The sequence below is a fragment of the Athene noctua genome, chromosome 5 (assembly GCF_965140245.1).
Source record: "Athene noctua chromosome 5, bAthNoc1.hap1.1, whole genome shotgun sequence".
Taxonomy (NCBI): domain Eukaryota; kingdom Metazoa; phylum Chordata; class Aves; order Strigiformes; family Strigidae; genus Athene; species Athene noctua.
This window is the reverse complement of record NC_134041.1, coordinates 19729715-19743284: the sequence shown is the minus strand read 5'-3', so window position 1 is coordinate 19743284 and position 13570 is coordinate 19729715. Positions and strand designations below refer to the sequence as shown.

Here is a 13570-nt window from a genome sequence, read left to right as displayed (position 1 = left end):
TGAGTAGGTACAATACAGGTTAGAACTGTATTCTGTCACTGCTCCAGGGTATTTACACACTCTGCCTGGCCACATGCTGTAAAGGAGATTTTTAAGTCACTGCCTTACATTTTTAAGCATGAAATGTGATCCTTACATGAAAATATATTTGTTCAGTTTGCTGCTTTCTGATATGTATGTTGTGTAGGAATTTAATAATTATTCATTTGCCTCATTGACAGCCAATTCTAAAATATCTTTCAGCATTTAACCCAAGGGCAGAGAGTACTGAGTCTTCAACACCTTTTTTTAACTTCACATGAACATTTGTGTTGGCAAAATAGCATTATAAAGGCTGACTGAAATTCACCTTCTTTCATTTAATTAGTAATCGTATGTTTTTATCTATAAAATCATATTCCTGATAGCCCTGCAACTGATGTAGTCCAGGCAAAATGATCGACCAGATCTATTTCTAGAGTTAGAGAGGGAAATTGAGCTTTTCACATTCTCCTATGTATATCACAAATAAAGCCTAAGAGGGATCAGTTCTTTTCTGGCAGATTACCTTTAATCTTCTGAAGTTTTTTGTGTTCTTTGAATGAAAATCCTAAGAAAATGCAAAGTACTATCATCATTTAATCTCTGTAAAGTACGCAATGTTAAAAAATGCTACCAGAATGTTAATTTGTTTTAATTTTTCATTATATCTTTTTAAAGTTCAGTAGGTGGTATCTTTAATAAGTTGTCTGTGGCTCTGTGTAATTTTTAAAAATACTGTAATTCATGACTGTGTGGATGGACATTTAAAATGTGTTTGCATATTTTAAAGCATCTACCAAGATGAAATTTTCAGAAAAAAATCACCACACGGCAGACACTTCAATAATAATTTAATAATTTACTACTCAAAATAAGAAGCAGAAAGGAAGGTAAATTCATAGAATCGTATATGAGTCCTTGTGTTCAGCTGCAGTCACAATGGGATGGTTCTGACTATGTGTGTATTGTCTTGTTAAGCAATTCAGGTTGTTGTTTCTGAATTCTTCCTAGTCAGGCCAGTTGTTGCTAAGCATCGTAAGTTTATTCCAGAGGAATAGTCCTCCTGTGCTGCTGAATGTCTATTTGCAGTGTCCCAGAAATCATGGCACAGGAAGCTTCAAATCGGGAGTAAAGAATCAATGGTAGAGGAGTTAAAAAAGAATATAAAAATGTACAGAGTTTATCATTTCTTTGGACAGTTCCAAAGGCTGAGGAGTATCTAGCAAAGCAGTACATACTATTTGATTTATCTAACATTTCTTTGTCTCTCCCTCCTGGTGCACAATCCAATGACATGTGCAAGGATACCTGGTGTGGTAATAACCTTGCTGGCATTAAGTTTTCTCAGTTTTAGCAGTTTCTATTGCCCTGCATTTTAACAGCAAAAAAGACTAAGCAAAAAGATCTTTTTATCTAGTAAGCAGGGATATGCATCTCTGGTTGGTTACACCATTTCATTATGCTTGGGATGAGAAGAAAGCTCAGTTTTGTGTTTTCATTAGGCTAACTGACATGAGAATACTGAAAAGCTGTTATCATAGTTTTTCTATCTTCTGCATGCAGATGGGCAGTAATTCCCATGATGTACCCTGCTGCTTCTTTCTTCAGTGTCCCTAGCACTGCTTATGTTGCATTGTCTTGTATTAATCTCTTTGTGGGGATCAACAGCAGTGCCATTACATTCATCCTGGACTTATTTGAAAATAACCCAGTAAGTAATGTTTTTATTGACATCTGGTTTTAAAGAGCTGTGCAAAGGGTGTCCACACATAACTATCTCTAACCATAATTGTATTTCTCTACCTTGCTGTTTTTTCTGGCAGTAAGTGATGGGGAACCTGGTGAGTAACTGCAGGGACAAGTGAACACAATAACCCAGACAAATGTCTCAGGGCAATTGATATCTTGGACAACACACACAAGGAATGACACTGAGTGTTTCTTATCCCTGTGAGCAAACTTCTGTGCACTTTCACAGTTGGGGAGGAGGAGATACGGCACTTTGTGCTTGCTTTTGCAACTTGGGCTGTACAGGAAGATGTAGATGGTAGAAAATCATGGAGTCACCACTAAGTAAGGAAACTTGCTCCTGCTAGTTATTGTGTTAGAGGAGATGTTCTGCTCATAAGTAGCATTTTGAGAATTGCTCAAAAATTGTTTGACACCATCTGGAAGGTGACAGAAAGTACAAGAATAGACAGAATACAGCGAGTACCAAAATTAGTTCTTAGAAAGACTGAAATCAGTTTATAAAACACTGTTGGCACTAGTACTGTCACCTCTACAGTTGCTGACAGTGGCCACTGACACCCTTTCTACATCTGACAGCAATCCAGTTAGCTATCGTTACTGATAGTGCATTTTCAAGGCTGATCAAGCATTGTTATTTGCCAGGAAGGACAAACAGATCTTGGTGAAGTTCATGGTTTCAAGGGCCAACTTTACATTATTTTTCTCCCTGGTGTTCCTGCATGCTCAGACATGCTTCTTGATAGCACAGGTTTCAATCTAATGCCATTCAGTCTGTGGGGACAGCAGGCCAGTATTGTTACCTTTGAGAATATGTCTCTGTTGTAGACACTGTTGTCTCCAGATGGAAAATTGCACTTCTCTGGCTTCAGTGTTGGTGCAGCTAGACTGCTACTGGCACTTAACGCTGTTTGGGTATCTCCACATTGTACTGATATCTACTGTGTAGTTATGCCCAGACACTGACACTTTTCAATATTGTGGCAGTCCTGATTATGGAAGCATTCCAGCTATAAACAAAGATGTTATGACAGTAAAATACCACTCTTTCTTGTTGCTCACAGTTGCTGTTTATGATAGCTGACACTGGAATTACATGTTACCTCTGCTGCATAGAGAAATATTTCATTACAAAGATTAATTCCTCTCCTCATTGACAGTTTTTCACAAGCATCTTGTCTGGTGCAGTGTATGCCAGCATTCTGCTGTGCTGCCTTTCAGGTTGCAGATGCTTTGGGTGTAACTTGATAAATAACGTTTTCTCTGTTGTAAGAACACAGAACATACGGTTTCTCTAACTTGACAAAGAACTTTTCACTCATGTTGCTATGTTTTCTTAAAGATGTCTGGTTTCAACTGTTTATTATGTTGTTTCTGTTTCTTATAGTCTTTGCTGAAGTTTAATAAAACATTGAAAAATGTGCTAATTGTCTTACCACATTTTTGCCTGGGCCGGGGACTCATTGACTTGGCCATGAACCAAGCTGTGACTGAAGTATATGCCAGGTTTGGTAAGTAAAGCAAATAACCAGCAAGTTATACCAGGTCACACGTCCTGACCTTGGATGAGATGGTTGAAGTGTTATCTTGGAAAATAAGTGTCTGTTTCTGAAATTCTCCCCTTTCACTTCATCAGATGGATAAGGCGTATAAAAATTCAACCTCTCTGAAGGAATCACAGCTTGTGATACAGCTGCCAGAACTCTGTGGTCCAATCAGTAATCTATATTGGAAATGAACCTGTTTGTTCAGTGCTGGATTCTGGTGTCATTTTATCATTTGTTCTGAAGTCCTTAGATCACTACAGGAGGATATAATGTTTCATTTCATTTGAATACTTCAGCAGCCTTCATGTTAATGCTTAAAGTAGCTGCTGTTCTTCAAATGCAGCCTCTTCAGATATGGTTATCTTTGATATCAGATTTATTCTTAAAAGAATAGTCATATAGCAGAACACATCTGGTTTTATTCAAAAAATGTTTTTCACATATCCATGCAAGTTCCATGTTATGATATCCCAATTAGTGAATATTCAGAGAGCCAATATTCATTTTTACTCCCATGCAGCAGCTGAACTTGGAGTATATTTTCATAAGAATCTTTACAAGACACTGGAAAATGAAGACATTGCCTGATCATGTTCTAATAAAGTACAGATTTTCATCCTAAACCATTATGATTATGCTCTTTTTTCTGAGGAGCAGTGGGGGGTTTTTTTCAGCAGTATTTCGCTTTGGTTTTTGGTGCTCTTTCTCCAAAGGTGAGGAGCATGTTTCCAATCCTTTCCAGTGGGACTTTGTTGGAAAGAACCTGGTTGCCATGGCTGTTCAAGGGGTTGCATTCTTCATTCTGAATCTCCTTATGCAGCACCATTTGTTCTCCACAAGATGGTATGTCTGAAAGCTTGTATTAATGTTCCCTTATTAACAGGGTGAGTGTTTTTGTTATTCTCTATGTCCCTCTTTTTTCTATCTTTTTGTCTGAATTTGTGAGCTTTTTTCTTCTATTCACTTATCTGATTTCATCTTAATTTGTTGATATCCTGGATCAATAAAGCATTTACAAATGTGCATTATCTTAACAGGATTTAAGAATGTATTATTAAATAAATGAGTTTTCTTTCAATTAAGACTTTAATGTAGTCTTTTTAGATTAAGACACTGTAATAGTGAGATTATAAAATTACTTTGAAAGTTTGTAGTGTCATAAATACTGGCATGAGGTACTAGCCTGACATCCCAGGACAGGAATTGTAGTCCGCGGCACAGTACAGTTACAGCCTGGACGATGTGCAAGCTGCTTTACAAATGAGCCTCTATCTCAATGAAAGCAGTTACCTTCCAGGTGCGAGTGGGTCATTCACTCCTGTTCAAGACTGCTGACAAGAGTACTAATTGGTACAACAATAAAAATACTCTTACTGGGAGGTGTACTCAAAAGATCTGTAAAAGGACTATTACTAGCTACTGAAGAGCAGCCAGATAGTGAAAACTGTGGCTGAGGGACAGATTATGCCATATCCGTGGCTGATCAAGGCGTGGTCTTTTGAGCAAGCCACTTTTTAGTATTTAGAGATTAACTTTCAAAGGTCAGGGATTCTCCCAACAACAGGAATGCTCCAGCCAATGTCACATTGTGAAGTTGCAATCCCACTGCTTCCACCAGTCACATTTTTGGCAATTGATTAGCCATTGTTTCACACTTTCTAACTGCACACAAGGCAACTCATTGTTTCTGCAATCAATCTCTTGGGTTTTTCCAGGTTTGCTGAGACTGCCATGTCACCTATTATTGGTGAAGATGAAGACGTTGCAGAAGAAAGAAGAAGAATTATGAATGGAGGAAACAAACCAGATATTTTAGAATTGAAAGAACTGACCAAGGTAATATTTTGAGAAGAATGAAACAAATGAGTCTAGTGTAAATTTATTCTTTCAGAATGTATTTCAGCTGTGGATTCAAATGGTATTGTTTTCAAAATCAACCTCATGCCTTAGAAAATAACATTTTAGAAGTCAAGGCAATTTCCTTTGATTAGAAATCAAGGACAGTGCAACCCTCCCTGTTTAAGTTTTTTTTTTTACCTTACATCATCTGACATGACTGTTATCTATTGAGTGTTTGTTTCTACTACTAGTCTTTTCTTTCACAATGCTGTTTTTTCCCACAGGTGAGTTTCAATCTCAACCACTTGGTTGCTTTCACATTGAGGGCTACATTTATTCCTAATTTATCTTATTTCCAGACATTGAAGGCATCTGAGTTATGCTATCAGAATGCATGCAAGCTTGAGCTGCAGAAATACAAAGATTACACACATTGCTGGGATCTCATGAATAGAGAACTAGAGTATCATTCTTCAGACTATCTTGCTGTATCGTTCCACTTTGGTTTGATATGTCAGAGATACTTTGTCCCAGCAAAGCATCAGGTCTGTCTCCTAGTGCTAAAGATATGAAGTAAAAGACTGCACGCAGAAAAAGTGGTATTTTTAGGGGTCATTACAAATTTATTTAATGTAAATAAATGTCTGAATTTGTAGAATGCTTAGTCTTTTTTAATTCATTTCTGTCTGGATTCTAAAGTTGCATCATTCCAATAGCATTGAACTAAAAAATACAGATTTTCTTTGCTGTACATGTCTTGAAATAGGATTTATCTTTTTTCTTTTTTCTGTCAATTTAGATTTATGCACGTGGGCAGAAGCCTGCAGTGGACAGACTCTGTGTTGGCATCCGTCCTGGAGAGGTAGGTTGTTCAATAATACTAGATTACATTCCATGGATCAGTTCAGATTTCATGCCCCTGTCGATTTGCAACTTGGAAATACTAAAGAATGTGATAAATTTTGTAATTTAGTGCTTTGGTCTTTTGGGAGTGAATGGTGCTGGCAAAACAACAACATTCAAAATGCTGACTGGAGATACTGATGTGACATCTGGAGATGCTGTAGTGGCTGGCAATAGGTAAGTACCTTAAAAAAACCCACCCTGTGACAGTCCATTTACTGGGGTAGAACTGTCTAGATCATAGCCTCAATGAATCAGCAGCTCTTTTCCAGTTTTATGGCACTGAAGAGAGACCACAGCTACACTCACCTTATACTTTTAACACTCTGTTGTAAAATCTATGCTAACAGTGAGACAAGGCAATCAGACCTAATGGCAAGAGCTGACAAACATGAGATAGCCAGTCCAACAGGGTACTTTGATCTGAGCTTTGGGACTTTTCTCTGGCTTTTCTAGCATCTCATCTTTTTTTACAGTGCTGGCATGTCGTAAGTTAATACAGCATGATGTGGTATTCGCTTAGTTTAGTTTAGTTCTAGGTTGTGTGTCTTGGTTTGTTAGGTGTAGTTGGGATTTGATTCTTTGTTCATTGATGTGACTTGAACAATAGCTGTTTTGTTGCCAGGGTATGGGCAAGGGTCAGCCTGCTCTAGGTGGCCTTCCTTGAGCAGGGTGGGTGGACAAGATGACCTCCAGAGGCCCCTTCCAACCTCAACCATTCTGTGTTTCTGTACTCCTACTATCAACAAAGTGTTAGCCTTGTGTCTTGCCTGTCTCCAGTGACCACACTCTGAGATTAAATTGACTGATTTTATTCTTCTAGAAATAAACACCATTTGCAAAAAATAAGATCCGAGTGGCTGTTAAAACAACTTCTTGTTAAGATAGCCTATCCTTAAACAGAAAAATGGATGAGGGGAAATGGTCTTACACTCTTAACCAGGACTGAGCTGACTTAGATGAAAATATTTTCCTTGCTATCCTGTACAAACAGGTATTTTAGTAGGATGTTGTATCAGGAAGAATTGATTCTCTTCTTACAAGAGTTGTTGCCCCAGAAAAGAAAGATTTTATTCAAATTGTCTTTCTCTGTCTTGAAGCTAGTATTACAAAACCAAGATTTCTTTTCTTTGTTCCTCCAGTATATTGACTCACATTTCTAATGCCCATCAAAACATGGGATACTGCCCTCAGTTTGATGCTATTGATGACCTGCTCACAGGACGAGAACATCTCTACTTATATGCACGCCTGCGGGGGATTCCAGCAGATGAAATCAAGAGGGTAAACCATTCTTGCTCTTGACTATACATAGTTACAGTGAATATTTGTGATGATTAGCTGGGTTCATAACATGCCAAGGGCCAGAATTTCCAGAATAGCCTTGCCATTCTGTGTGTTGAAGTCCTGGGAGTGGTTCCTGTCATTTGGACAGTTAAGTACAAGACTGTACTATCGAATGCAGACTCTTAGGCATTAACGGTACTTGCAAAACTGTGGCACCAACTGTGGAAGGCTAAAGATGCAATTGCTGTGACTCAGAACTGCACTGGTTGCTGTTTTGTTCTTGTCTTTGAAGTTGTTTATAAGAATGAACACATGAAGAAGATTCCACAGTAAAAGAATTTAAATTCTTGCGCAGGTAGGAAGTCTACAGCTGAGGCTGGTTTATGGCTTTCCCTCAAGTAGTTGGAATTCCCCTCATCATCATAAATTTTTTTGGACTCTCCTGCTCCAGTTCTAAAATGAATGTGCTAAAACCCAGGGGATTGCTATGCCTCTGCCAGAAGAGGGATGTATCAGAAATCCTGTCCGCTACATGAAAAGGATGGTCTTTCTCATAGGTTGCTGAATGGGGCATCCAGAAGCTGGGACTTCCTATGTATGCAGACCACCTGGCTGGTACCTACAGCGGTGGCAACAAGCGCAAGCTCTCCACTGCCATTGCACTGATAGGCTGCCCACCACTCGTCTTGCTAGTAAGTGTCATGGTAACATCGCTGTGATAGTTCAGTAGAACATCTCCTAAAACTACATGCTGAAGAGATACAAGGACGTTTCAGACAGTCCTTGCAAGCTCCTTTCTGCCCTCGAGTTATATCTACTTCAGTGTAATTTTGATTGCTTTACTTTTAGGGATAGACTGGTATGCATACCTATGTTTCCAGTGGACCCCAAGTGATTATGAAAGAAGGAATGGTTTGAGATAAAAATCTATAATCCAGACAAATCTGAATTTAAATCCATGTTTGGTTTCAGTCTGCCTTTTCTTGTCCAGTCATGTAAAAGATGATCTTACAACATATACCTTGCTGCTTTATCCAGCAGAACAGAGGAAGATAGCTACTATTTTGCAGCTTTTAATATCTTTGGAATAAAGTGTACAAATCTAGACTAAACTACACAAATGCTGAAATGTCATTCTTATCAAATAATATGAATTATCAGATAATTATGTATTTCAAGGGAAATTCTAAATGAAATTACTACAGAAATTCTGTATTTAGATTATACTGTACCACCTTAATTTGTAGGCTAAAAAGTAACATTTTAATGACATTTTAATAGCATGGTTCCTTGTACCGTTTAATATGCCTTTGCATGTATTCTGCCTGTATGTAGTAAACTGCCAGATAAAATGTTTTCTCATAATTTCTTAAGACAAAATGTTGAACAAAAATTTTTTTCTTTCAAGATTTTTAAAATTTTTTTGTTAGTAACTGGGTTAACTAATCTATGCAGGACCAGATCCTTAGCTGGTGTAAATCAAGGTCACTTCACTTACTTCTTGGCTTGAGAAATGTGTCCTATCTGTTTATTTAAGTAAGGTTACTTGGGGAGACCTCACTCTCCTCTTAGAAGTTATCGCCCCAGAAAAGGAAGATTTTATTCAAAGTGTCCATCTCTTTCTTAAAACTAGTATTATAGATGTAAGATTCTTTTATTTATTTCTCCAGTACATCTGGACATCTTGACCTACATCTCTAATGTCTATGAAAGTATGGAAGCCATACTTGATGCAATTTGTTGTAACTGTTACTGCATGAGCCCCTTCCCATTTATTTCTATTTTGGGTCCTAAAGATTTTTATAATGGGATATCACAAATGCTTACATTTTTGATATCGAAGGCCCTAAACTGGGGACTGCCTTTGTCGTAATGGTCACTGCATTCCCTTCCCTGTAGCTGTGCCCTACACAAGCAGCATTATAGTCTTACCTGCAGTTTCTTGTACTTGTTTCCTTACTGCTTTATGCCAGGAAGTACATAAGTACCCATTCACTCCTATGCTTCTCAAGGTGCATAGTTTCTCAACGTACAGATTTCAGTATGGAAGCAGCTATATGCTAAGGCCCAAACAAAAAATTACTGTATTCTGAATAGATTTTCTTATCTCCTTCTCTGACTGTGATTGTCTTAACATTTGCCTTACAGGATGAACCAACTACAGGAATGGACCCTCAGTCCCGGCGCCTCCTGTGGGACTCTATTGTCAGTGTGCTCAGAGATGGGCGAGCTGTGGTTCTAACCTCACACAGGTAAAAAGAGTTAGAATTCAGAATCCCAGAGTAGCTGAAGTTGCATCTGCTGTCTTCTATCACTAAAATCTGTTCTCTGTTTTGAAAGTATGGAAGAATGTGAAGCCCTCTGTACTCGTTTAGCCATCATGGTAAAAGGTACCTTCAAATGCCTGGGCACAATTCAGCAGCTAAAAGACAAGTAAGTAGAATATTTTTATGGTGTGTTTTAGTGAGGAAAGTTAGTGTATGTTACATGTACCATTCTTAATCCAGCAATCCAAACTGAAGATTTATTGTTTAAACAGACCCATTTCTGGGTGCAACTCTGTCATATCCTAGACAGTATGAGCAGATTTCATTTCCATTCATGCTACACACCACTTCTGCAGGGCAAATACAGGGCTTCCTACAAAGCTAGATCTAATGCATTATCTTTCAGATACTGTTAATGTTTTCATAGCTGCAGAAAATTAATTTTCTTCCTGAATAATGAAATGATCTCTTTATCCAATTCCCAAATCCACATGTGCTTCCCAGGTTTGGAGATGGCTACATTGTCACACTGAAAATCAAATCTCCAAAGTCTGGGCTGCCTCCAGATCCTACTCCTGCTGAGCAATTCATACACATGAACTTCCCAGGAAGTTTACAGAGAGAGAAACACTACAACATGCTGCAGTATCAGATTTGCTCTTCCTCTCTGGCTAAGATTTTTCAGTTAATAATCTCCAATAAGGAAAATCTGCATATTGAAGAGTATTCTGTGTCTCAAACAACTTTAGATCAGGTGAGTAAAAAAATAAAGCGTCCATGAGAGAGCCTGTCTAGTGAAAATGAAACAATGCAATGGGGATGTATCTAAACAACTGAAGGACCAATCTAAAGGTGTGAGATATAATTCTCTTTATCTCACACCTATTTCTAGGGAGAATTCCCAGACCGCTCATCAATGAGGGTGGATCAGATATGAAATCTGTAACTAATTCCCTGTGTAAATAGGTGCCATTTGAAAGCTAGTAAGACAGCGTTTCCCAGCTGACAGAATTAACACAACCCATTCCTTCAGGAGCAGCAGTCTGTGCAAGGTCAGCTATTCAGAATAAGGCTTGCTGAGCTGGGAATAACATTTTGCTTTAAGTGATTCAGACTGTGTTGTGTCAGAGATACTGTGATATCTAGTTAAACGTTTATATGTTTGTCATGCACTTTTATACAGGAGAAATTAGACACAAAATTTGGAAAGTCCACTGGGACTGTTGGCAATATCCACTTGCTAGAGGGCATTAGCCCCATCTGGCTGCTTTTCTAAGTAGCTGAGGGTCCACATGGGCAAACCTATCTTTGATGGGAATGCTAGAGTTGTTCATGGCTGTCTTACAGCTTCCTACTAAAACCAAACTCACATTGTGCAAGCCACGCAAACCTTGCTGAGCCTATCTTCTGCTTAAGAAAAAAATAGGATTTGAGTTGCAAGTAACTGCATCCAAATGAAGGAAGTTGCAAGGAAGTTTATCAAAATAAAGAAGGAATTAATGATCCCTGCTGATACACAAGTGTCTCAGTTCAGTTTATGCCTATTGATTCCCCTTTCCATCTCTTCCCTGCAGAGAGACCAAGAGGATGCAAATGTATGGAGACATTCCACTAACTCATCTCAGTTGATGAGATGGTGACATTTTCTCCTTTCCTCACACAGGTTTTTGTGAATTTTGCTAAACAGCAGATGGAGGATGAGGAAATTCCTTTGCATCCCCGTGCAGCTGGAGCCAGACGAGAAGCAAAGGTGTCCCCTGCTTTGCATCAGCAGGCAGTTGCATAGACTATGCCTACAGTCACTAGTTCTTAGAGTGTGCACAGTGCAAAGACGTGCCATACCAGAGCAGTATAAGGGTAAAACAAAGGTTCCCACACTCAGTATTATACTGACTTTTTTGCACCTTTCTGAGCACTGTGCTTACAACAGCAACAGCCCTAGCAATACCCTAACTTCTACTGCTCTACCAGGAACACTACATGCTGAAAGTGTCAAAGGAAAGGCAGGTCCTTGCCTTTGACAAAATCTTCCTGTAACATAAAGTTCATTATAAGATACAAGAAGAGAAGTCACATTCCTCCTTGTCTTTAATGTTCTTTACAGGTCAACAGTTTCTCTATCTGGTCCTTTCAGACTGATAGGTTTTTCATGTTTAACTCTTAAGTCAGCTGCTACCAGTCAGCAGACACATCCCAAGGCAGAGAGCATTGCCCAGTCTAGAAGTGTATTCCTACCATCAGTAGTAGTGCACAGGACTACCAAGGTCAGAATATCAGTGCTGGCTGATGGGGCAAGTGCTGGGAGACTCCTTCAGGCTGCCAGTGAAAACAGACGGTTGTCTGAGCAAGAATGGGAAGAATTAATTCAGATCTCAGACCCAGGCAAGAAATTTGAATTACCTCATACTCATCTTCAAGTTTCGCTAATAGAAGCAGAATGTCAAAATAGAGATTAAAAGGAAAGAGAGTGTGTCCAAATCTGCCAAAAGTTTAGTTTTCTCATGGAGGCCTGGAAAGATATCTTTGTTATTAAACAATGTAAAATTTTTCTTCTTTCCTATGACTGCACCTTAAGTGGGTGTGAAGTGTGAATAGAGTTTGTGCTTTCTCTTTGCTCAGGAGGAAAATTTCAACCTGCTTGTATTCCACACTCTATTCAATGGGAACTCATTTGACATTTCACTCTTTTCTCTGGTTCACAGTTAAACTAGTGGAAAATAACAGTACTGAAAACAAATTCATAATGATGTATTGCTTCAGTTGTCTACCAGATCTAACCATTTCTAAGAAATCTTCTCTCAGATATGTTATACAGAAATAAAATCTGGGTCATGTATTTTTGCTTTGTTAGGTTGGTTTCTTCAATTGATGTAGATTTTTTTTATATATAAGGACATTCTTGCTTTTTACTGTATAAAATATTATGAAACTTCAGCAACCAGCTTTAATCTTCTTTTGACATAATTATTTCAACTGATTTCAAATATAGTCTAGAATTTATTGCATATTTCACCCTTACAAATAGTTGCAAAAAATCTTTCTATACATCCATTATAGATAAATAAATTAATCATGAATCAAAACAGTATTGATGCCTTCTCTTCATATTCTAAAATTGCTTATTTAAAATGTCATTCAGATAGATTGTAATAGTCTTTTTTTACTAGATTTGCACAAAACCCAACTAAGTCCAACTGAACATCTTGTGAAAAAGAAAACACAGGAAGTCCAAAATGTAGCTGATTTTTTTTCCCTGGCTCTGAAAATAGGAAGGGAGTTAGCATTCTGAGGACTAGCAGTCACTTTATGTGTTTACAAAGTATATTTGAAATTATTCAGAGAATGCTGACATAAAATGCTAGGTAAAAGGTCCTTTAGAATCATAAGGACTTGTTATATGAAAACAGGCCAAATATCACAGATATAACATAGATCAGGTCTTCTGAACCTTTAATACTAAAATGCAATTTACTAATGAAGAAGACTAAAAAAAACCCAAACAAAAAACCCCAACAATGCAGGATGTTACGTCCACAAATACTACAAATACTTCTTACTTCAGATTCTTTTGGTAAATGAGGGGTTAGACCCAAGTCAGGTATTTGAGATATTGCCTATTTCTTTATTCCAGGAACCATTCATATTCTTTGGTAATGTTATTTGTTACAAAGCACCTGCCTCCAGGCAGCACACTCTCTTCTTCAAGTCAAAGAAGGCAGATCATGCAACTGTCTTCAGGCCAGCTGGCCGTGCTGGCTGAGCTGAGCGCTCTAGTAGTTAGCTGGTATGTCCTCATTCCAAGGTACTTATGTCTTGCAGAATGCCACTGCTAAATTTGGAGCTGCTTTTCAGCACAGACTTCTCAGTATCTCTGATCCATCAATCTAAATAGACTAGTACAGGAAAATTTAAGTCAATCAGGTTACAGTGAACTGTAGGGGCTTTTGACTACCAGCT

The 13570-nt window shown here is 38.2% G+C and overlaps 1 protein-coding gene across 2 annotated transcripts in view; it reads left to right on the top strand.

Moving 5' to 3' along the window:
- ABCA4 (ATP binding cassette subfamily A member 4) overlaps nucleotides 1-12592 on the top strand; it is an 85891-nt gene extending 73299 nt beyond the window's left edge. The window contains exons 39-50 of one of the 2 annotated variants that reach the window (XM_074906592.1): nucleotides 1585-1732; nucleotides 3158-3281; nucleotides 4031-4160; nucleotides 5033-5153; nucleotides 5956-6018; nucleotides 6130-6236; nucleotides 7202-7343; nucleotides 7904-8038; nucleotides 9495-9598; nucleotides 9687-9779; nucleotides 10118-10367; nucleotides 11277-12592. In XM_074906592.1, the coding sequence (XP_074762693.1) occupies nucleotides 1585-1732; nucleotides 3158-3281; nucleotides 4031-4160; nucleotides 5033-5153; nucleotides 5956-6018; nucleotides 6130-6236; nucleotides 7202-7343; nucleotides 7904-8038; nucleotides 9495-9598; nucleotides 9687-9779; nucleotides 10118-10367; nucleotides 11277-11399 (1540 nt within the window). In that variant the 3' untranslated portion in view covers nucleotides 11400-12592. The remainder of the gene's footprint in view (nucleotides 1-1584; nucleotides 1733-3157; nucleotides 3282-4030; nucleotides 4161-5032; nucleotides 5154-5955; nucleotides 6019-6129; nucleotides 6237-7201; nucleotides 7344-7903; nucleotides 8039-9494; nucleotides 9599-9686; nucleotides 9780-10117; nucleotides 10368-11276) is intronic. The other variant, XM_074906591.1, reaches the window with a different exon arrangement.
- The last annotated feature ends 978 nt before the right edge of the window (nucleotides 12593-13570 follow it).